Here is a 23901-nt window from a genome sequence, read left to right on the forward strand (position 1 = left end):
GTGCTGCAAATCAGTGGTCCTGGGAAGACTCATTCACAGATGCTAGCGAGATTGTCCCCCACTCCTGTTTCTTTTGGAATGCTTGTGGGGGCAGCGTGTCAAACTAAAGACCCACAGAGAATAGGAAATCAATAGATGCCTAATGGCTGGCTTAGAAGCAGAAGCTGAGAGGGAGGACGTGAGTCTGTAGAAAACGAATCTCTCTTGGTTTTAAGTCAGGAGGTACATCAAAGCTTTCACGCGTTTGCTCAGTTGCCACCATTCTCATGGTGGCCTGGAAGAAATATTTCTTCCTGAAATCTCAGGGAAAGCTTATTTATCTCCCCATCATGAATTCTCTGCTTTCTAGAAGGAATATAAAAATTATTTGCCAGGTTCTTTATTGGTTAGAATCAGTTAAGATAAAGCGTCTGTCCTAGTTGGGTCAAGAAACTCCCTTTTGTCAAAAATACCTGAAACATCTTTGTCATCTCACACAGGGTCTGTCCCACCACTTAATTCTCTTACTAAAGGTGCTTTGCAGATCTGAGCTCCCAGAGCCCCAGCTGTGCAGAGTGTCTCTTTGCAGGATGGCAGCAGTTTTCTGATATTAAATTGCAGTAGGTCAATGCTTAAGTAAAAACTGAGTGAGGTTTTACGTTTTAATCCAAATGTATAAACAGATGCCAACACCAAAGCACTTTTCCTTGATGGTTTGAGATTGATAAGAGATGAAGAAGCTGCATGTCTGTTATTACCAGCAAGGTCATTTTAAGGGGATGCTTTATAAGAACAGTTTGCTTACAGAATGACTATAATAATCATAATAACTACCTCTTAGCCAGCACTGCTGTGTAGCAGAACTGTGCCAAGACTTTGATCATGGCCAGTTCTCACAAAACCCCTGTACCGGTTCCCATTTTGTAGATGAGAAAAATGAGACTAAAGAATCAAAGCCCTGGGTTTGCTCTTTCTGTTAGGCCTGCTGCCTCCCTCTTAAAGGTCACTAGTTATTGGTCAAGATTTTAAATGAAGTTTTTGAAATGGGCACCAAATAGGTTGTCATCAGAATTCAGATCAGCAGCTCCAGTGCACTGCAGGAAAGAAGAAGGTGGTGGTGGTGGGTTGGGGAGGGGGCGTTACTGCAAGGATCCTCAGGAGGCCCTTCTAACTCTATAATTCAATGAAATTCAAATACTGAAGTTCCTTATCATAGAACTGGGGTTATTATTTTAAGTCTGCCTTTTCTTTTCAAAGGTCTTTGATTGAGGGGTTGAGGGAACAGAGTATAAAGCCCTTTTCTCCGTTCAATACTGTGTACTTATGGGAGAAGCGTGTATTTACTTACACTCCTCTGCCTAACCAGCTCAACCTTTACATGCAAAGTTTGTACATATAATAGGATTTAGAAAGTGTTTAAGACTATTTACTCAGATTTAAAGTGAGAAGGATATTTGTGTTCTGTCTGTGAAGTAGTTGCTATTCCTCTAGAGTCAAGGCACTTAGAATAATACACTTGTTGTCCTTGCAATATGAAATTTAAACGCAGGTCTGGAAAGCCGCAAGGAGAGCAAGTACAGCTACCTTGTGGTTCAGCTGGTGAGGCCACCGAATCACCACGAGAGACAACCCTGCCTCCTTCAGTCTAATGACGCCCATTGGCAGAGAATTTACTAATAGAATTACCCTTCATAACGTGGTCTGTGACTTCACACTAAGCCTATAAATCACTTGATTTAATTTAAAATCAAATGTGTTGCCACATGTGCAACTAATTAACCTAGAAACAATGCAAGTCTGCATTTTTGCTTACCCTTTTTTATGTTTCCATCCAAATCAAGTCGGTGTTTGAGTAGCTGTTAGAGAGACACAAGAAACTGGGACAACGATAGTTCAATGTTTTTAACTTCTGCCTTCTTTCCACTCAGACCTTTTACTATAATATTTATCCATGGTTCACAGGGAACACTTTTTGTTTCAGAACCTTTCTCTCCTTCTGCCTCTAGAGATGTAGATGTGTGTAAGCAGAAGAGGATGGGGAGAGGATTCTGTGGGACCGGCCAACTAAATTTTCCCCTCTGAATAACTGAGCGTTCCAAGGAGAAGAGCATTTGGGGGCAGTTAATCTCCTTTGTCACCCCCAGAATCAGTGATCATGAAACAAGGAAAACATATTTCTCACTATCGTCCACTGCAGCATACAATTGAAAGGGAATCTGGAGTCAATTCAGAGCTAAAATGCTTGCTTTGCCACTTGCTTGCATGACCTTGGACAAGTTACTAACATTTCCAACTCCCAGTTTTCTCATCTTAAAATCGGGGCAATGATCTTTATCTCATTCGGGCTGCAAGTATTAAATGAGATGATATATGTGAAGGGCTCTGCGGAAGAGCCACTCCATAAAATGTTAGTCCTAGTGAGTCCCCCTCCAGTTTTCAAGGGTGATTTAGGAATTTACAGTGCTATCACAGTTAACTCAAAACAATCTAAAGAAGTAAGACTACATTGAAGTCCAAATCCATATAAAATTTATACTAAGGAGCATTTAGGTCAGAAGGGCATATCCAAAAACTTCCCGAACCCTTATTGCTGATATGATAATAAAAAAATGACTTAAAAGAGGCAATCTAAATCCTTTTGTATCTTCAGGGATGTACCCCTGCCAAATTTTTCTAATGTAATTAGAGAAACTGGAGGTTTCTATTCTGTTGCTTTTCCCTAAAGATGGGCTTGTAATGAAAACCCCAGTAACATTATTAGTTCTCATCAATCTTACCAGAGACAAAAACTCTAATAGTTCTGAAGTAAGGCAAACAAATTTTAAGCTGCAATTTTAAGTTTTATAAGGAATGTGGTCTGTATAGACTTGTCATGAAATTGGAGTGGTAAACTTTTCCAAAACACCATATTGGTAATCAATTCAGTGTGCATTAGAAAGACGTATTCAGCCGGGGAAGCAAGAGACTTAATGTTCCTTTCAAGAATGATATATGTAGTTTCTTAATGTTAATAAAAACTTATCAGTAGACAAAATTTCTATTTCATCAGAAAATGAAAAAAACTTAAAGAAAAATCAGGAAAAATGATGCTAGGAAAACATTTCCGGCTTTATGTGGTTCCTTGATGTGACTTACAATAATAGTGCTTTAGGACTTAGCATCAAACTAGGTGTATTAGTATTTTGTTCATCTCTAAGACAGAATAGTTAGTATTATCTGTTCTGCCTTCTTCACAGGATTGTGGTGATGATAAAATAACCATGACTAAGAAAACTTAGTCAACTCTAAAATGTTCTTATAAACTGACAATAATAATAATAATGGTAAAGTGTTCTAGATACAACTCCATATGTTACTTCCTATTTTAGAAGATTGAAAACTTTTCTTATTTTCCTATTTAATATCAGATCCTCCACTTACTTATACTTAAAAGGTTTACATTATCTTATAAAAATATTTATATAATTTAATAATTTTTTAAGTACAGTATTCCCAGGCAGAAATAAGCCTAGACTTTCCAGTGTGTGTGCCCCTTTGGTGATACCTGGAGAGTTTTTCTAATGTGAGAATTTATAATGATGATACAGGTATTTTTTGATAATGACAACTTGTGTTCCACAAAATTAAAAAATACATATCCTCTCTAGTTTCTTCTCACTTAGAATCATGTTAACCTTCACCAGAGTAGCAAAGAGATGAATGTTTCTGGGCCAGTTGCATTTGGTGTCTGTAAGTCTGTCTGCTCACCCTGCCCTCAGCCCCAGCAAGTGTCTGTCTGTGGCTCCCATCTTGGCTGACATCCCTCAGCGCTCAATGTTCACATCTCCAAGTGCTTGAACTTTACTGTAAGGACAGTTTTGGTGGAGGTTTTGCTTTCCTCTAGTTTATTAGCTCACCTTTTGCAGAATCTCAAATGACTGTTGTCTAAATATGAAAAGCTTGCTGCTAAGTCACTGGGAATTCTTTGTCTGCCCATGTGTCTGGCTTTACATGGAAAATAGAGGCATCTATTTCACTTCTGTTTTCAAAATCTAATGAGACTCTTATTGGCCAAATCTAACCCAGGACGATACAAGGATTTGATGAGTTAATGTGTGTAAAAGATTTAGAACAGTGCCTGGCACATTGGACATTCTGTATGAACAGGAAACATGCAAAAGCTGTGGCCTTATGAAACAGAGCTAGAAAGCTTGCAAGGAGAGAACAAACTGAGGTTCTAAGACAAAGTGAGATTAAAAAAGAAGCTGCCCTGGCTGGTGTGACTGAGTGATAGAGCTTTGGCTTGGGCACCAAAGCGTCGAGGGTTCCATTCCCAGTCAAGGGCATATACCTAGTATATGCAGGTTTGTGCCCCAGATAGGGTGCATGCAGGAGGCAACCAGTGGATGTGTCTCTCTCACATTGATGTTTCTCTCTCTCTCTCTCCCCCTCCCTTCCTTTCGCTCTCTCTGAAAAGCAATGGGAAATATATCAAGGATTAACAACAACAACAAAAAGTTGAGTAGGAAAGTGAACATCGTGAGATAAGGAAGAAATTCAACAATAGATTTTAATGGAATTAAAATCCTTATTGGAGGCAATAAAGAGCAGATTTGACACTGTAGATGACGTAAAGGCTGTTAGTTAGCAGTTCCTAGATTCTGTGAGAAAAATCCATCTTAAGTTAGTGCATATAAAAACAAGAATATATTGGTTTGCATAACTGGAAAAGTCATGCTACCTTCAGACTTGGCTGGATCCAGAGGCTCCACAGTGTGACCAGGACTCTCCTTCTCTCCCAACCTCTTGGCTCTGCTGGCTTCTGTGACTTCACTTCCAGACAGACTGTTTAAATGGTCTCAAGATGAGAGCTGGTGTTCTTAAAATTAAATCAACTTTGCAGCAGCTAATTCCAGAGGAAAGGACAGCAGCTCTATCTCTCCTAGCCTCAGATCCTTCAAATGATTCTGGCCCTGCTTGGTTTATGTCTGCTTTCTTATTAATCATTAGAGACCCAGTGCACGAAATTCATGCACTGGTAGGGTCCCTAGTGGCTGCCGGCTGCCAGCTGGAGCCTCCCTCCCTTTCCCTGGCTGGCCCCGCCCCCTGATCGAACTCTAGGATGAACTCCTGGTTGAGGGGACAATTTGCATACTACACTTTTATTATATAGGATGATTTCCAAAGGGATGGGATATCTGATTGGATAGCCTGTCACAGGAAAGTAGGCTGTATTTGATAGCTCCACCAAATCACATGGAGTGAGGGTGGGGCAGTTTCCAATTTAAAAAAATAAATGCTAGGCAGATAAAACAAAAACAAAAACGCGTTTACTACAAAGGAATACCTTAGGATAATGACCCGTGTTGTCATACCACCTATGTTTATACATCCTTTCAGCTAGTGAAAACCAGGAACTTGCTGCTCATCTTCAGCCCTCATTCCTGCGGACTATTGCCAAGCAGCGATATTCTGGAAGATTTGACTAGTGACCAGGCTCCTGTGGTCTTTCCTGTGTGGCTCTGTGGTGTCCGCTTGTTTGAATTTGCAGCTCACGTCAATCTTAATATTTGTTTTGAGTCACATATGCTGGCCTCTAATTTGCAATTTACATGGATGATGGGACCCTATTCAGAGTCCTGCTCCTGTGTCTTTGTGCCGTTCACCTCTCTTCACTCCATCATTAGGCTGAACAGCATATAATTAGGTAACTCATGTACAGCTTAGATTTCTGAAAGGTTGAAGCTCTTTTCAAAAAGTAAGGGTTTCCATTTTACTCTCATTCTTTTCTAAACAAAAAGACATTCCCTCCCTATGGTTTTGCTATGAATGTAGTAACATGAAAACAGCTAGCCTTTGTAGGTAAGTAATGATTTTGGCTTCTTTTCACCTGAGAGTTGGTTTTTGTTTACACAGCTTGTGTTTAACTCAGTGCAGGCTGAGGTGATTGGCTATCATTTGTGGGTGAGTGCGGTGCTTTTTGAAACCAATAAAATTGGATTATTTTAAATCCCTAAAGATTTAAAGCCCATCCAACAAAATAACTCAATTTTCAGCTTATTTTTTTATGTTTCTTTTGGTACCTGTATGCACAAAACCTACCTGAAATTACTTGTTAAGGTAATCCTATGAAAATGGGAATACTGAAGAAAACAGATTCTTGCTGAAATTATGCTAATTGTATTTAAGCTATTCACTTGTCAGACAAGTTCATGAGTATAAACATAGTTGAAAAACTAGTCTTGATGGTGAGGCACACACACAAGGTCTTAAAAATATAAATAGTGCCCTAGCTGGTTTGGCTCAGTGGATAGAGCATTGGCCTGCAGGCTGAAGGGTCCCAAGTTTGATTCCAGTCAAGGGCACATGTTGGGGTTGTGGGCTCCATTCCCAGTAGAGAGCATGCAGGAAGCACCCAATCAATGATTCTCTCTCATCATTGATGTTTCTATCTCTCCCTCTCTCTTCCTCTCTGAAATCAATAAATATATATTTAAAAAATGTAAATAGAAATGTATCTAAATGTTTCATTGAAATAAAATAATATAATGCATAGGGAGCCTATCTACTGACCTCTTCATACATGATCATTTTGTATACTTGATATTATTTTTGAAAGAAGGAATGTAGCAATGTTTTTTTTTAACCCTGCAAGGTTGAAAAGAAAAGATACATGGAATTATCTAGAATACTCATTCATAGTAGTTAACCAGGAAATTCATGTAAATGCAAATTCTTTGGCCCTGTTTATTGAAATTCCGTTACAAAGTTGGGAATGGACCTCAGAAATCTAAATTTGAAATAAGTACCACAGATGATGCTATTGCAAGAGGTTTGCAGGCAATATTATAAGTGTGTTGTGAACAATGCAGTTGATAGTGCATTTGTATAGATGTTTAGCTGTATACTTTCAAACCTCGGTTCTTAAAAGTCTCCCATCTCAAACAATTCGGTTCTCCACCAAGTTGTTCACAGAAAAAAATATCTCCATTATGGAACAAAACTTTAGTTCTCTACTTAACAACCCTTTTATACTGATACATCAGCATGACAAAAAGTCTCTCAGGCCACAAAGAAAGGAGAGAATGCAACTTGGTTTACCATTAAACTTCATGTTGTTAACATCTCAGGAAATTGTGCTGTGAATATTTGTGTGTGTGTGTGTGAGTGTGCGTGTGTGTGTATGTTTTGTTGTTTTTTGTTTGTTTGTTTTTGCTTTTGTTGCTGGTGAAATGGATGATTAGCACAGTTGTAAATCATGAAGAGGCCATCAAGGGTGCTAATGTTGCTAAGGTGTGAAAGACACAATGATCACAGGCAATTGAAGAGGTAGAAAAACTGTTGTTGATTTGGATAGAAGAACAGCAGTTAGCCAGTGACAACATTTTGGAGGCAGTGATATTTGAAAAAGTGAAGATATTGCATACTGACTTCCCGAAAGATACCCCTGGGACAAGTGCTGAAAGTGATTTGTGAAAGGCTACTAGGGGGTGGTTCAATAAATTTAAGAAAAGATGTGTTTGTTTATAGATTAAGCAGTACATTAGACATGTATATAAGAAAGGTTAAAACAGGGAATCATCTGCAGGTCTGGAATGGATTCACATTATTTCTAATTGGAAATAATTATTTCCAATTTACATTATTTCTAATGGGAAACAATGATTCAGTTTTCAAACAAATCACTTCTTGAACAGCCTCTGGAATGAATTAAATTCAAGAGTTGAGGTTCCACTGTACTTCCGTGTTCCACCTAGATCTGTGCCTTTAAAAAATATACATGAATTTCTGAAACCATTACCATGACCTCTGCATTATAACTTTAGTAGAATATATAATTATACGAGGGGCCCAGTGCACAAATGAGTGCACCTTGAAAGGAACTGTGGGCTGGGAGGGTGCTGTGAGCACAGGGGTGAGTCTCAGCCCATCCTCAGTGCCCCTGCCCGGCTTCTCCCGCTGTGGCCCCAGGTCCCCTGTCTGCTGGCAGCCCCGCTCCCGCTACTCCCACATGCTGATGATGCCAGCCCTGCTTGCACCTGCTGATGGCATGTAGCGATTGGGGCTGGCGCCAGCAGCGGGTACAAGCAGGGCCTGCTTCGTCAGTGGATGTGAGTGGTGGCTGCTGTCCTAATTGCCCCTCAGGAGCAGGGGGAGGTGGAGAAGCAAGCCCTCAAGGGTGATCGGGGCTAGCAGCCACTGCTCACACCGACTTACAGAGCCAAGCAATTGGGACTGTTGCCGGATGCCGGCAGTGGGTATGAGCAAAGCCGGGACCAGCAGTGGGTGCAAGTGGCAGCTGCCAGCCCCGATTGTCCCTCAGGAGCAGGGGGAGGTGGAGAAGCCCTGGTGGATGATTGGGGCCAGCAGCCGCTGCTCGCATCTGCTGACGGCACTGAGTGATTGGGGCCAGCAGCAGTTGTGAGCGGTGGCTCTGGTGCCAGCAGTGGGTGTGAGTGGGGCTTGTGCTGGCAGCAGGTACTAGCGCCGGGTGGGACTGTGGCAAGCGGGAGCAGAGAATTTCCAGTAACCACCAGAGGCTCGCCCCAGTGACAGCAACCAGTGCCCCGCCTTGGTTTGGCGCCCCTACTCACCTGCTCCACCATCCCGCCACGGCCCATGCCCTCCATGTTCCGTGCGTGCCCCCTGGTGGTCAGTGCACATCATAGCGACCGGTCGTTCGGCTGTTCAGTTGTTCTGCCATTCGGTCTATTTGCATATTAGGGATATATATATATATATCTCCTACATAATAAAAGTCTAATATGCAAATTGGCCAAACGGTGGAACGACTGGATGATATGATGCACACTGACCACCTGGGGGCAGAATCTCAATTTAGGAGCTTCCCCCTGGTGGTCAGTGTGCTCCCACAGGGGGAGCACTGCTCACCCAGAAACCAGCCTCACAGCTGGTGAGCACAGCGGTGGTGGTGGGAGCCTCTCTCGCCTCCTTGGCAGCGCTAAGGATGTCCGACTGCTGACTTCTCCCAAGGGCTCCTGGACTGCAAGAGGGTGCAGGCTGGGCTGAGGGGAACCCCCCCCTTCCCAGTGCATGAAATTCGTGCACTGGGCCTCTAGGATATAGATATAGATAGATATAGATATAGATATAGATATAGATATAGATATAGATATAGATATAGATATAGATATAGATATATTAGACAAGTTGACCAGGCCTTGGTGATATTGCCAAGTAGAACTGCATCTGGAGGATAGCTAAGTGTTCTTTCAAATCATGACTGGTCTCAGGAAATAGAGAAGGGGACATATTGGTGAAGTGTTGACCATTGGACATTATACTGGTTCACTTCGGGTCTATTCTTACTTGTCAGTCCAGTTAATCTAAATGACCACTGCTATCTAGAGTACCTTTGGCAAAATTTATGCATATTTTTCTTTTAAAATCTCTGTTTTCCACATTTTAGTTTGTGCTGAATGTGCATTTGGAGGATGAATATTCCTGAATGTAATTGCTTTTATTTGGGGATGATCAAGTCATTGCAATGTTACTTAATAGGTAATAAAACTATCGGTGCCCAACACTAGGATTTCCAGATGTGGGCATTTGAATAGTCTAGTCAGAGAATGGAGAGAAAGGTATGGTTGGCAGGGTGAAAGTTAGAAAGTTACAGAGCTTCACACACCCTGCCCCCACAGAAGTGATTTTCTATATTCATGCACTGGGCTTATCCTGCATCCACTGGCGCAGAGACTGTATGAGGGGCAAGTGAAAGCCTTGATGAAGATGTTATTTATGTGAATATCAGTATGCACACTTAGACACAATGGCATGCATATGAGGGGAACGTATATGAAATCCTATAAGAATAGTTTTGTGCCAAGGTCTTGGGCTCATATTTTTTATGTTGTATAAATTTGATTCATATGTAATAATGATAGTGAGGTATAGGTATAGTAAAAAGAGAATATATCTATCCAAATAAATTTTGCATTAAATGTCAGTTGGCTTTCTAAGGTGATTGTAACAAGGGTAAATCATGTTGTGGCATTAGGCTATGTGAAATTAGTAATTTATTTTTTAAAATCAAAACTGTCTCTTTGATCAGATTTCTTATAGAAAAGATATGCAGGGCACCCACATGTATAATGCAGAGCTCAACAGACCAGACATCAAGATGGCAACGCAGATCTCCAAGATCGTAAGCAATGTAATTGCTCTTTCTTATCTTGAGCGGAAATGATTTCTTATTTTTTGCAGGAACAAAGCATGGCTTTGGCAGTTTCATGGTTAATTTAATGAGTGAAATTAATCATCTCAATTTTTGAATCTGAATTATCCATTTAATCCTGTAAATAATTTGGGTATATGCAGAAGCTGCTAAAACACAACTTTTGACTATGACTAGTATTACCATACTTTTTGATCAATATATAGATATATAGTATTCAGGTATAAGACAGCATTCAAATGTTCCAGTTTGAAAGTCAAGTTGTTAGTAATCTGGTCCCATATTATCTCTTACCCCATCTTGTCCAAAAGAACTTCAGTTGCCTTGTTCTTATCTTGTTGCTGTTCATTTGTAGATTCTGTTCTGCCAACATTTATCCTTGCATGTTTCCTACACCACAGAGCTATTTCTTATGTTCTCTAAGACATCCTCCTTGATTAATATATTTTTGAACATTCCTAATACCTGGTTTAAAATGATGTCTTAACTTGAACCAAATACTTAAGTAATAGGCTTTACACACCTTAAAAATTAATAATCAATAATTATTTTCTAACTTCAACTGCATGTTAATCAAATAGGGTTAAATCAGTTCCTGAGACTAAACAAAGCCATAAAAGCTATCTGTATGTAGAAGACAGAGTCTCAATTACTCAGAAATTTCTTATTTTTTCAGTTTATAGATGCAATGATGATGATGATTGGATACATGGCTCAAAATGAGTAATTATTTTACTACAGAAATGTTGACTTTATTTAGATACCCATATTATAAAATCAATTTCTTCTTTAGCATTCAGTATTTTAGAGTTTGATGAGCTGTAAGGAATATCTTTATGGACTGAGGGTCTTTTATCTATCATCTATCTATCTATCTATCTATCTATCTATCTATTTGTGGCTAGTGTCAATGTAATTCTTCATTGGAAAGTAGAAATATTTAACATTCTCTCATTTATTCATTTTAGGCAGAATACAAGAAAGGCCAAGGAGTAATGAATAAAGAGCCTGCTGTAATTGGAAGACTAGATTTTGAACATGCTGTTGAAGCTTCTAAACTTTCTAGTCAAGTAAGACTGTACTCATGATTTCACAATGCTTTTATTCAGAGATTGTGTTTCTAGCAGCACAGGAAAATATTTCATATTAGATAATATCTTTACTTTCAAGAATATGCAAAGATAATGTTTCTGAAACTATTTCAGATAGGATTACAATAATTATAAATTTCAGTATGAAAAAAATAAGTCCATTTTAAGCATGAAACAAAGTTTTCTTTTCTCTCAGCTCAAATTCTAACCTTTTTTGATGAGTTTAGCCATATTGTCATATTTCTCAGGATTTCTACAGTTTAGCAGTAGTCATACCAAAAAATGAAATTTCTATTTATCTATCTACACACTCACTCTTCAGCTGAGTAATAAAGCATTAGTTCCTTCATCTTTAAATGCTTTAGTTTAATCATGAACTAAACAAGAGTGATGGAAATGAAGAAAACTTTGAAATCTTACTGAACATAAAACAAAATCAGAAAAAGTGTAAAGACATGGCATGTTTTTGGTTGAAATTCTCAATAGATAAAAATTTCAATTCTTCCCAAATTAATATATGTATGTGTGTATGTGTGCGTGCGTGTGTGTGTGTGTGTGTACACATACATACATACACCTACATGTCATGCAATTTTTATTATATTGCAACAGGTTTGAAGAAATATGGATAAAATGATCTTAGAGTTTGAATGAAAAGGAAATGCCTGAAAATAGCTCTTAAAAGTATGAAAATGAAGACCAGTGAGGGAGAACTTAAGTTATAAGTTACCATAGCATAATATAAAACCACTGAAATTAAATCAATATGGGATTGGTATAGTAAGAGATAAATAATTAGTAGGATGAAAAGCGAATCCTGAAATAGACTCCAATATGTATTAAAACTTAATATATGATAAAAGTGTTGGTTCAAGTCAGTGGGAAAAAGTTGGATTAGTTAATAAATGGTGCTGACATAACTGGTCATCCATCAGAGTAAAAATAAAATTGGACCTGAACCTTAAACCATATAAAAAATGAATTCCAGATGGATTAACTATGTGAATGTAAACAATAAAATAACTTTAAAATCTTAAAAAGAAAACCCAGGAGACCATACATATCAAATAGAGATAACAGAGTTGTTTTTAAATAAGACTAGAGATGGTGCGGGAGGTAGTGGGGTGTGGGCAGACTAGAAGAGGTCAATGGGGGGGAAAGGGGACATATGTAATTCAATAATATTTTAATAAATAAATAAAAAATAGATGTACTTGACTATAAAACAATTTAAAATTCTTTCAATGGAAAAAGATAACATTTTCAAAGTCAACAATATGATATCATACAGTAAGTTTTATATGCTTAAAGTGCTTTCAACTTTGAAAATATTCATTCTTCAAGTTTCAAATGTCCTAATTACATTTCACCATGAAGAGATGTAAATGAGGAAAACTATAACCGAAGAACAAAAAATGATAAGAGTTTATCATATGGAGAAGATAGTGTCTCAGAATTTTTGTAGTTGCTGTTATTAATCCTCACCCAAGGATATGTTTTCAGTCGATTTTTAGAAAGAGGAAGAGTGGAGGGGGCAAAAGGGAAGAGAGCAAAACATTGATGTGAGAGAGGCACATCCATTGGTTGCCTCCTGCAAGTGCCCTGACTCAGGCCGGGAACAGAACCTGCAACCCAAGTACATGCTCTAACCATCAGCCAGGGAGAGCTCTTAAATATAAAAAGAAGAGCAGTGGTCTTCAAATATTTGTAATGCGTATGATGGCAACATTTTAATATCTGGAATACACAAGTTCTTTCATTTTGAAAAAAAAAAAGGATTAGCCACTCCGTAGAAAAATGAGCAAAGGAGGTGAATAGGCAGGTCACAGGTGAGCAAATATAAATAGACAGTAAACATGAAAAAAATGTTCATATTTATTTGTAGATAGGGAAATGCAACAAAGTAAACACAAAATGGTTTTTAAACCATCTTGTTCTGTGTGTGGAAAGGACATCATTGAGGGTGGCGTACTTAGAAAGGTTTGTGTGGGAGGTAGGTTTGAGCTAAGTTGGACTTAGAAAGCTGTGCTCAGAGGAGGACCCCAAATAAAGTTTGGGAATGTGCATGACAGAGGAGAGAGGTCTGACACCAGAGGCAGATGACCTAGCAAGGAGATGCGGGTCATAAATACCACGGGAATTTGGGAGGAGTTGAGATGCTGTGTGATGATAAATGGGCAGTGTTTATTCATTTGGACTTCAGGCCATACTTACAGATTGGAGTAGGGATTTTGGAATGTAAAAAGGGGGAGCTTTTTATTTTTTTAATTTTTATTTTTTTATTGATTAAGTTATTACATATGTGTCCTTTTCCCCACGTTACCCTCTATCTCCCCCACTCATGCCCTCACCCCCCTGTTGTCCGTGTCCATTGGTTAGGCCTATATGCTTGCATGTAAGTCCTTTGGTTGATCTCTCCCCTTAGCCCACCCTCTCCTACCTTCCCTCTAAGGCCCGACAGTCCAATCAATGCCTTTCCGTCTCTGGATCTGTCCTTGTTCATCAGTTTATGTTGTTCATTATATTCCACAAATGAGTGAGATCATGTGGTATTTATCCTTCTCTGACTGGCGTATTTCACTTAGCATAATGCTCTCCAGTTCCATCCATGCTGTTGCAAATGGTAAGAACTCCTTCTTTTTTATTGCAGCGTAGTATTCCACTGTGTAGATGTACCACCGTTTTTTAATCCACTCATCTACTGATGGGCACTTAGGCTGTTTCCAGATCTTAGCTATGGTGAATTGTGCTGCTATGAACATAGGGTGCATATGTCCTTTCTAATTGGTGTTTCTGGTTTCTTGGGGTATATTCCTAGAAGTGGGATCACTGGGTCAAATGGGAGTTCCATTTTTAGTTTTTTGAGGAAACTCCATACTGTTCTCCACAGTGGCTGCACCAGTCTGCATTCCCACCAGCAGTGCACGAGGGTTCCTTTTTCTCTACATCCTCTCCAGCACTTGTCGTTTGTTGATTTGTTGGTGATAGCCATTCTGACAGGTGTGAGATGGTACCTCATTGTTGTTTTGATTTGCAACTCTCGGATGATTAGTGACTTAGAGCACATTTTCATATGTCTCTTGGCCTTCCTTCTTTCTTCTTTTGAAAAGTTTCTATTTAGGTCCGTTGCCCATTTTTTGATTGGGTTGTTTATCTTCCTTTTGTTTAGTTGTATGAGTTCCTTGTAAATGTTGGAGATTAAACCCTTATCAGTGATAACATTGGCAAATATGTTCTCCCATGCAGTGGGCATTCTTGTTGTTTCGTTGAGGGGGAGCTTTTTTTAATTTTTTATTTTATTTTATTTATTTTATTTTTTTATTTTATTTTATTTTATTATTTATTTTATTTATTTTATTTATTTTATTTTATTTTATTATTTTATTTATTTTATTTTATTTTATTTTATTATTTTATTTTATTTATTTTATTTTATTTTATTTTATTTTATTTTATTTTATTTTATTTTATTTTATTTTATTTTTTTTCAGTTGATCAGCAGCCTAGCCAGGTTCTGGGTTTTTTTCGTTTGTTTGTTTGTTTTTTCTAAATACTTTAATTTGGTTTCAAACATATGAAGGCAGTACACATGTGAGTGAGGAGGTTGCTCAGGTCCGTAGGGGAAAGGTTACAAAAGATACATACAAATATCCATCTCAAAAGCATGAGGGTCCTTATATCCTTTCTTAAAGAGCATAAAAAGCAAGCACATTCTATACAAATGAGAGTTGTGACAAAGAATTTCATAGTTCAAGAGCCTGTCACAGTATGAGGTATAATAATGGACAAGAAGTCTTACAAGCTTCTCTTGTCCAATACTCACTGAAGTCTCATTCGTTTTTCAGGGGGACCTTTAGTGCTCACTGTCTGTTGGATGTTCTTTGTGGTCTCCTTCTCATCAGACTTCACAGTTTCTGGTGTAGGTTCTGCCTCTTTCTTTGTCTGATCCACTGGGACAGGCTTTTCTCCAGACTTTTGCTGCACAAATTTGGGTGGAAATTTTTGTCTGAGGTCTAGGAGTAAAGCATCCACACGTTGCCCCTGGAAAATAGAGCTTGGTTCTTCTTTCCTTTTGGTTTTAGGTTTAACTTTTTCTTGCTCTTCATGATCTTTGAAGTGCCACCAATACCCTTTGGAAGGATGATATCGACAGTATGACATAGCTTCATCAAAAGCTGACTGAATGCCATGCACCGCAGTAAGCACTCTAGAGTTTATAACTGGTCCCAAGTCTGGTGCCTGGTAGATCACTCCAGCAATGATATAGTAATCAGCCAGTGGGATAACTTGGGTAGGGGACTGCCGCTGTTGCTTCCGGATGATAAAAAGAATGGGCTCTTGAGCATGTTAAAGGATGTATTCCACTCCAACCATCTGATTTAAGTGTTCTAATTTTAGTCTCTGCATTTTGACCACTTCATTATTACACGTTCTGTCGTAAAAAGGATTACTTCTTTCTGAAAAGTAATCTAGGACACTTCCACTGTTCAAAATGGGGATCCATGTACTGTCAACCCAAGAGATTCCCAATAGATTATCTCGGATATCCACTGCCGCCATAATTCCAAGTGTTCCCGGGTTCTCCTTCCGGTGCAGAGAAGACGTAACCACTATGACGACGGAAGCAGAGGGTTGCTGGTCCTCGGGACCATGAGGAAAAATGCAGAGGGGAGGACAGTGCAGGACCCACAAGAGGGCAGGGAAGGGGAGGAGGCCAGGAGTGCAGGGGAGCTCCAGGTTCTGTGTGTTTTTTTTTGTTTGTTTGTTTGTTTTTGTTTATAGCCATTTTTATTTTTTGTGCCTTGTTCCTTCTTCCCTTTTGTTTTTCTTCTTTTTTTTATAATTAAATCTTTATTGTTCAGATTATTACATTTGTTCCTCTTTTTTCCCCCCCCATAACTCCCCTCCTTCCAGTTCCCACCCCACCCTCTGCCTTCACTCCCCACCCACTGTCCTCATCCATAGGTGCACGATTTTTGTCCAGTCTCTTCCCACATCTCCCACACCCCTTTCCCCCCCAAGAATAGTCAGTCCATTCCCTTTCTATGTCCCTGATTCTATTATAATCAACAGTTTATTCTGTTCATCAGATTATTCATTCACTTGATTCTTAGATTCACTTGTTGATAGATGCATATTTGTTGTTCATAATTTGTATCTTTACCTTTTTTTTCTTCTTCCTCTTCTTAAAGGATACCTTTCAGCATTTAATATAATACTGGTTTGGTGGTGATGAACTCCTTTAGCTTTTCCTTATCTGTGAAGCTCTTTATCTGACCTTCAATTCTGAATGATAGCTTTGCTGGATAAAGTAATCTTGGTTGTAGGTTCTTGGCATTCATCACTTTGAATATTTCTTGCCACTCCCTTCTGGCCTGCAAAGTTTCTGTTGAGAAATCTGCTGACAGTTGTATGGGTATTCCCTTGTAGGTAACTGAGTTTCTTTCTCTTGCTGCTTTTAAGATTCTCTCTTTGTCTTTTGCTCTTGGCATTTTAATTATGATGTGTCTTGGTGTGGTCCTCTTTGGATTCCTTTTGTTTGGGGTTCTCTGCGCTTCCTGGAGTTGTAAGTCTATTTCTTTCACCAGGTAGGGGAAGTTTTCTGTCAGTATTTCTTCAAATAGGTTTTCAATATCTTGCTCTCTCTCATCTTCTGGCACCCCTATAATTCTGATGTTGGTACACTTGAAGCTGTCCCAGAGGCTCCTTACACTATCTTCGTATTTTCGGATTCTTTTTTCATTTTGCTTTTCTGGTTGGGTGTTTTTTGCTTCTTTGCATTTCAAATCTTTGACTTGATTCTTGCGTTCCTCTAGTCTGCTATTGGGAGTCTGTATAATAATCTTTATTCCAGTCGGTGTATGCTTAGTTTCTAGTTGGTTCTTTATCATAGCATCGAGGGTCTCATTAGATTTCTTGTAGATCTCATTAAGTTTATAGGCGGCTTCTAGACAGTTCTTGAGAGCCCTTAAAAGTGTGGTTCTGAACTCTATATCTTCCATTGACAATTTTGTCCTGTTTCTTTGTCTCCGCATTTTTTATGCTTTCTTGGTGCACCCCCTAGTCAGGTTCTGTGGAGGGGGAGCTTTTTAGAGATGAATTCAGAAAAGGAGCCCCAGTATAACTTCTCCCCATTTTAACTGTCGTCTTTCATGTAGCCTCAAATTTCAGGTGAGAAAAGCATTAGCACAGAAAATTTTGGGCAGAGAAGCGTTGTGAAGAAAATAATATTTAAGGCGGGTTAATGTGGCAACACTACAGGAAAGACTGGCCTCACAAGAGGCCAAACTTCTACAGGCCAGCTGGGATATTCCTGTGACAATCCACACACAGAGTAGACAGACCTGAAAAGACTTGAGGGCCATGGTTTGAAAATGAGACAGAGGGAGGGACAAGTCAGGGACGCCCAAATGTAAGTGTCTCATATTGATTGGTTTAGAGTTCAAGGCACTTTTACTTACTAAACAACTTTGTGACTCAGGAGGCTGATGTTGCACTAAGAGACTGGGGACAGTCTAATCAGGGCCAGAAGTGCTTCTCATTCCCAATAACGCCTGTTGAAGAAGTGGGAAGTATTGGTAATACTTCTGGTATTGCTTTAGATTTCTAGCATAACTACCTGACTTCTTACGATTTCAGCCTTTTCTGGGGGCAAAGGTCCCCCCCTCAATTTTTTAGGAGAAGCAGCAGATTCTAGGGAAGCTATATGATTTGGTTGAGTAGTTAAGAAATGGGCTCTGAACTGCCCAAGTTGAATGCCTGTTTCTGCCACTTGCTCTTTAAGTGACCTTGTGCTCATCCTTAACTTCTCTATCTATAGTTCCCTCAAAGGTAAAGTGGGTATGACAGCAATCCCCACTTTTTTGGGTTGTTGTGAGGGTTAAATGAACTACTGTGAGTAAAGCACTTCGAGGGCTGCCTGGCCCATAGAAACACTACATAATTTCATAGGCATGATTTTGCAGTAGACGTTCAGAATCATTTTCCACTTCATGTTTTGACATGAATTCACATACAGAATGAAGCAGGAATAGCAACATTGGCTATTAGATGCTGGTCTTAAATTCCCTCCTTCACAATTTATTTGAAGGTACTTAGAAGAAAGTTTTGATATCTGAGCTTTTATTTTCTCATTTTAAATTCAGTCACCCTAAATCTTTCCATTTGATTTCTACATGAATTTTAAGGCAGTTATATAAAAAAAAAAAATCTCCAATCATTAGCAACAGATGATCAAGTACTTAAGCAAATTGTAATGTGCACATTATATCATCTTTATTTTTTCCTGGAATTCTTACTGATCTCATGGTATAAGATCATCAGAAAAGGGGAAAACTGTTAAGATGAATATATAGGATTTCTGCAATGAACTCAGGGTGTTGCATTTGTTTTTTCAGGTGTATCAACTAGAAACAAGGGCAGAAGGTGCAGTTGCTTATTTTCATTGACAACTGTGAAAATCATGTATTGTCTTGCTTTTAAACTGACAGATTGCTTATACAGGGGCACTCAAAGGCAAATAAATACATAGGAAGGAAATGCTTTAGGAAGGTGTTTTTTTAAGAAATGCTTTAGGAAGGCGTTTTTTAAGAAATGATTTAGGAAAGCAGGGAAAGTGGGAGCAGGATGCAGGAAGAAAAGACCAAGACAATACCAGAGGGCTTGTGTGAGAGAAGGTGATGATGAGGCCGTGCTCAAGGTGGAGGGATAAGACCTGCCTGGTGTAAGGATGAGAACGAGGAAGCCAGTGGCAGAATTCTCCCCTTTTATCTGTAACTGAGCTGTGGGATTGGACTTGGTAAAGGCAATGGAATTACATAGCAGACTCTCCCTATGTTAACTTGTGTACAATAGTTTTGCTCCCATAGTTGTAAAGTTGCCTTTTTTAAGACTTAGGAGAAACATAACATTATGGTCAAGTAATTAAAAGAAAATCAGTAAAAAAATGAAGTAAATTTTATGTACCAAAATAAAGAGATTGTTGTATTTATGAGTGTCTCAAACGTTAAGTGTAGGAACTATTAAAATCATCTTAAAAAATTCTAAGAGCAGTTAATTTGTTAATCTATTCATATATCATCTTCATTTATTTCTTGGAATTTATCTATAATGAATGGGATTCTTTAGTTTGTAATATCAAAGGAAAATTTTTGTATTATATATAATAATAATTAGTATTTGTTTTAAAATTTCATTTGCTGTATTGATAAGAATGTGTTTTAAACCTAAAAAAATCACATTTTATATTTCTATTAACATTTAATAATAAGCATTGTTTTTAAATTGTAAGGGGTAGTCATTGGTTTAAGGAATGTCTCATTTCCCCTCCTGGCAAGTACTCTGTCCACCAACCTTCTCACACCCAAATATTGGCTTCAATGTCACATCCTTGATTTTCCAACTTAAATAGTATCACTCTCTCTGTTCTTTTTTATAGTTCTTAACACAAATTTTAATATTCACATATATGTATATGTGTGTTTTAGATATCTACTTTATTTACCGCACAGTAGGCTCTGTGGGGACAGGGTTTATATGTATTTAATCCACCATTATAGAATGGCATAGATTAGGTGTTCAGTAAAAAAAAAAAAAAAAAAAAAAAAAAAAAAATATATATATATATATATATATATATATATATCAAATGAACAAATTTCTCGAGATCATCCACAGTTGGTACAAAATCAGTAAGATATTATTTTGTTACAGAAGTGAGGACAGAAATGTTATCTTGTCTAAAATTCAGACTTAAAATGTTATTGATTTTATGATGAATTTTACATAAAAATCTATTTTATTCTCTTGCTTGACAGTGTTTCCAATTCAGTTTTATCCAGTATTGGAAGGAATTAATGCCTATAGATATTTGGCATTGTGCTATCTGTTTACTTGTCATTTTCACTAATAATTAAGCTATACTTACCACATTTTCCATTTCTTTTCTAATATTTGTTTCTATAGTCATGATGAAAAGCTTTTGTTCAGGGTCTGCTTTTTTCTGCCTTTTCTGACTCATTGTGAATCTGAGCCATAGATGTTGTCAGAAGCTTATACTCCCTTGTGGTATAGAAGTCTGTCTTCAGACTGTTGAAACACTGCCTTGTGCAGATGCGGCACTAAAGAACTAATTTAAGTTACATCATTGTAATTTAACAGTTCCAGTGTTTTCTCTGAGTGTGGTCTCTGAAAGCCCTGCTAAGTCTGTTAATTTTTTTAAAAAACACTAAGACATTTAACCCTAAATACCTATCCACATTTTTAAAAAGTTGGTAGCCTAGCCAGTTTCTCTCAGTGGTTAGAGCATTAGCCCAGCCACTGGAGGACTGCAGGTTTGATTCTGGTCAAGGGTAGGTACCTTGGTTGCAGGCTTCATCTGGGAACATGCGGGAGGCAACCAATCAATGTGTCTCTCCCACATCGATATTTCTCTCTCTCTCTCTGCCTCTCCTCCTCCCTTACATGGCCTCTAAAAAAGCTCAATGGAAAAAATATATCCTCGAGTGAGGATTAACAACAACAACAAAACGTTGGTAAACATCAGCACCATCCTATATAATAAAAGGGTAATATGCAAATTGACCCTAACAACAGAACGACTGGGAATGACTGGTAACTATGATACACACTGACCACCAGGGGGCAGACGCTCAATACAGGAGCTGCCCCCTGGTGGTCAGTGCGCTCCCACAGGGGGAACTCTGCTCAGCCACAAGCCAGGCTGATAGCTGCCAGTACAGTGCTGGTGGTGGGAGCCTCTCCCGCCTCCTCAGCAGCACTATGGATGTCTGACTGCAGCTTAGGCCTGATCCCTGCTGGCAAGCGACATCCCCTGAGGGCTCCCGGGCTGCCAGAGGGATGTCTGACTGCCAGCTTAGGTCCAGTCCCCCAGGGAGGGGGCCTAAGCCAGCAGGTGGTCATCCCCTGAGGGGTCCCAGACTGCGAGAGGACACAGGCCGGGCTGAGGGACCCTCCCAAGTGCACAAATTTTTGTGCACTGAGCCTCTAGTAAGATATAATATTCATCATTAAAGTAAAATCAGTCATAGGTATAAGTAACTTTTATTTGTTTCTGAAATAATTGATTTAGGTAAGAGATAATATTATGTCTTAAAACCAAAGCAGAATCTCTCAACACCTCTTTTTGTCTCATATGGTCTTAAAACTGGAGATCCTTTGTTCCATGTTGAGTCGCCAGTTATAATCAAAGAAAAACTTTGCCTTGATCCCTTAGGAGATGTGAGTGTACATGAAGAGGTAGACACTCAGATGTGTGAGCTGTGTGTTGAAAATAGGAGAGAATGCTGGGTATGCAGGTGTAGTTTGTGAGTTAACAAGTCAGAAGGTGAGCAATAGGAACCATTTAAATCATTTGGCTATTTTCTTAGTTTACTTATGTGCAATCCTTACTGAAAGAGGTAAGAAATGGTTGGGTGTCAGTGTCCGGTAAATGCATTTTTTAGTATAATGCAGTTATCATACTTTGTGGCTAATTAATGAGGGAAATTCTTGCATTTTTCTTTCTTAGGGACTTTTGAATCAAATCATGCAGAGTACTGAAGGTTAGAGTAAGATAAATTTCACAACCCTTTGCTCATTATTACATTCATTAATAAGGGTATGAGTGACAGGTATACTTTAAATAATTAGTCCCACACTACAGGAATAACCTGGAAAGGTTAGACAGCATTTTAAAATTCAAATTTTAATGTGTGTAGCCTAATGCAAAACAGTGGTAGAAATCTTCAAAAATAAAGTTCTCATTAAAATCTATTATAACATTTTATTTTAACACAGAACACATATGTGCCCATTTATTTCACCAACATTTTGATGTAGTGACAAGTCTTTTTCTTCATAAATGAATCTTCAGTTTGGAGTCTTGTGTTGTTTTTTCTTGCTGTTTTTTCTTGCAAATCATACTCATATTGCATTGTTTATGATTTGAATTTTGAAAGACATTTTAAAGAGATATATTGCTAAGCTATCTGAGCTCTAGATATATATGCCCCTTCCTGGCTTTTCTGGTTGTCCTTGACCACCCTTATTTTAACAACAATTTCTTTGAATTTGTAATTGCCTTCATTAAGTCTTTCAGAGAAATAACATAGTTTTCATAGAGATAATAAAACTCTTTTTGCAGTAAATTTGCCAGTGTTCACAACATTAAATTAAATTATGTAATTATAATAAGTACAACTAGCATAAACAGGATGGGGCACAAACTCAATTGACTCCTAGCCAGCGTACAGCTGGATTACAGCATACCAATGGGAGCAAAAATGCTGGAGCTTACTTCTAAACCATTTGTAAGTGTGTGATTTAATCAGATTTGCTTTGGAGAGAGATGACTGACACCAGTCTTCACAGAGTGTGTCTGGGTCATATCACTGTTCCCATCCTCAGGTAAGAACTCAACACAGGCTCAATGTTTAATGAGTAGAGGAAGGAATTAATTATTACAACTTGGATTGTTACTGCTTTTCAGAAAGGTACCGTTACTCAGGAAGAGTGAATGCCAGGTTTAATGACATGAGAATTTATCAGGTTAATTTCCAAGTCACACCCCCCTCTGTGTTGTCTGTGTTCCTAGTGTAGTCATGCTGGGACGATACGGTGCGCGAGGAAAGTACGCTGGGCTCTGAGGGCACAAGGATTATATAACCTGTATTTGCCATTTAGCTGATACATAACTAAGATACTCATGGTGCCTGGGGTTGGGGAAAATGCATAATCAAAAGAAAACTTGGTGCAAGCCCATAGTACACAGTAGGATCAGCTGATTAGTTAAATAGCTACCAGCCAAGAGTGTTCTGGACACCACGGCCGTCAGTCAGAATGTTTTACTAAGTTAAGTGGAGAGTGTTGGTGAGTCTGGCCGAGTCAGGAGTTCCATTCAAGGGGAAATCAGTTAAGAGAACCCACCATCATTGTCCAGGGAATAGCGGTTAGGCACTAAAAAGCTAGAGAGAAACACAATCACCAATTAAAATATCTTGAAGGTTCCCTAGCAAAGGGGTGTTAAGGGTACAAAGACAGTGAAATTGTGTGTTTAGGGCAGGGGCAAATATGGCAAATTTTTCCATTGGTGCCAGCTACTGTGGAAAATAGTGAATGAACTCCAAATTTATTTCATTGGTGATTTGTCCACAATTTCAAGACATAAAATAATTTCTTTTAATTCAGAGCGTTTCTTGTTTTAGGGAGACCTCACCAAATAATTAGAATAAATGAGGTTTTGCTTGAATTTAAATGGTAATGTGAATATCAGAAAGTTTATTGGCAAATGGAACCACAACAGAAAATATTTGCTGTAAGGCATCTTGAAATATTTTCCAAAAGTACTCCTATCAAAATTTTACTAGCTCTCTTCCATAGATTCCAGACACATGTCCCTCAGAGAGACAACACAGACTAGACTCAATTAAAATAGCCATCTCCAAATTATTTTTTAATAAACACTCTTTTAAGGCACAGCCTTACTGTGTATGCATAAAGGTACATTATGAGAATGTTGTAAAATATTATAAGAATTATAACGGTAAAAATGTTATAAGAGAACAAAACAGCTTACATTTGCTTTTGAAGTCTGTGCATCCTTTCCTGGCTACAGAAATCAAAGGGGATGTGAAATTTGAGTAGTTAGTCTTTTGTTTG

General features: G+C 38.5%; 1 protein-coding gene and 1 pseudogene across 10 annotated transcripts in view; one reads left to right on the forward strand and one right to left on the reverse strand.

Moving 5' to 3' along the window:
- Positions 1 to 23901, forward strand: part of NEBL (nebulette) — a 378693-nt gene that overhangs the window by 283417 nt on the left and 71375 nt on the right. For 7 of the 10 annotated variants that reach the window (XM_036345417.1, XM_036345436.1, XM_036345407.1 and 4 more), the window contains exons 6-7: positions 10031 to 10132; positions 11122 to 11223. The exons of 2 other annotated variants lie outside the window; for them this stretch is intronic. In XM_036345417.1, coding sequence (XP_036201310.1) covers positions 10031 to 10132; positions 11122 to 11223 — 204 coding nt within the window. The remainder of the gene's footprint in view (positions 1 to 10030; positions 10133 to 11121; positions 11224 to 23901) is intronic. One more of the 10 variants, XM_036345387.1, reaches the window with a different exon arrangement.
- On the reverse strand, positions 15053 to 15804 carry LOC118674144 (annotated as a pseudogene).

This window comes from Myotis myotis, unplaced genomic scaffold (assembly GCF_014108235.1).
Source record: "Myotis myotis isolate mMyoMyo1 unplaced genomic scaffold, mMyoMyo1.p scaffold_m19_p_1, whole genome shotgun sequence".
Taxonomy (NCBI): domain Eukaryota; kingdom Metazoa; phylum Chordata; class Mammalia; order Chiroptera; family Vespertilionidae; genus Myotis; species Myotis myotis.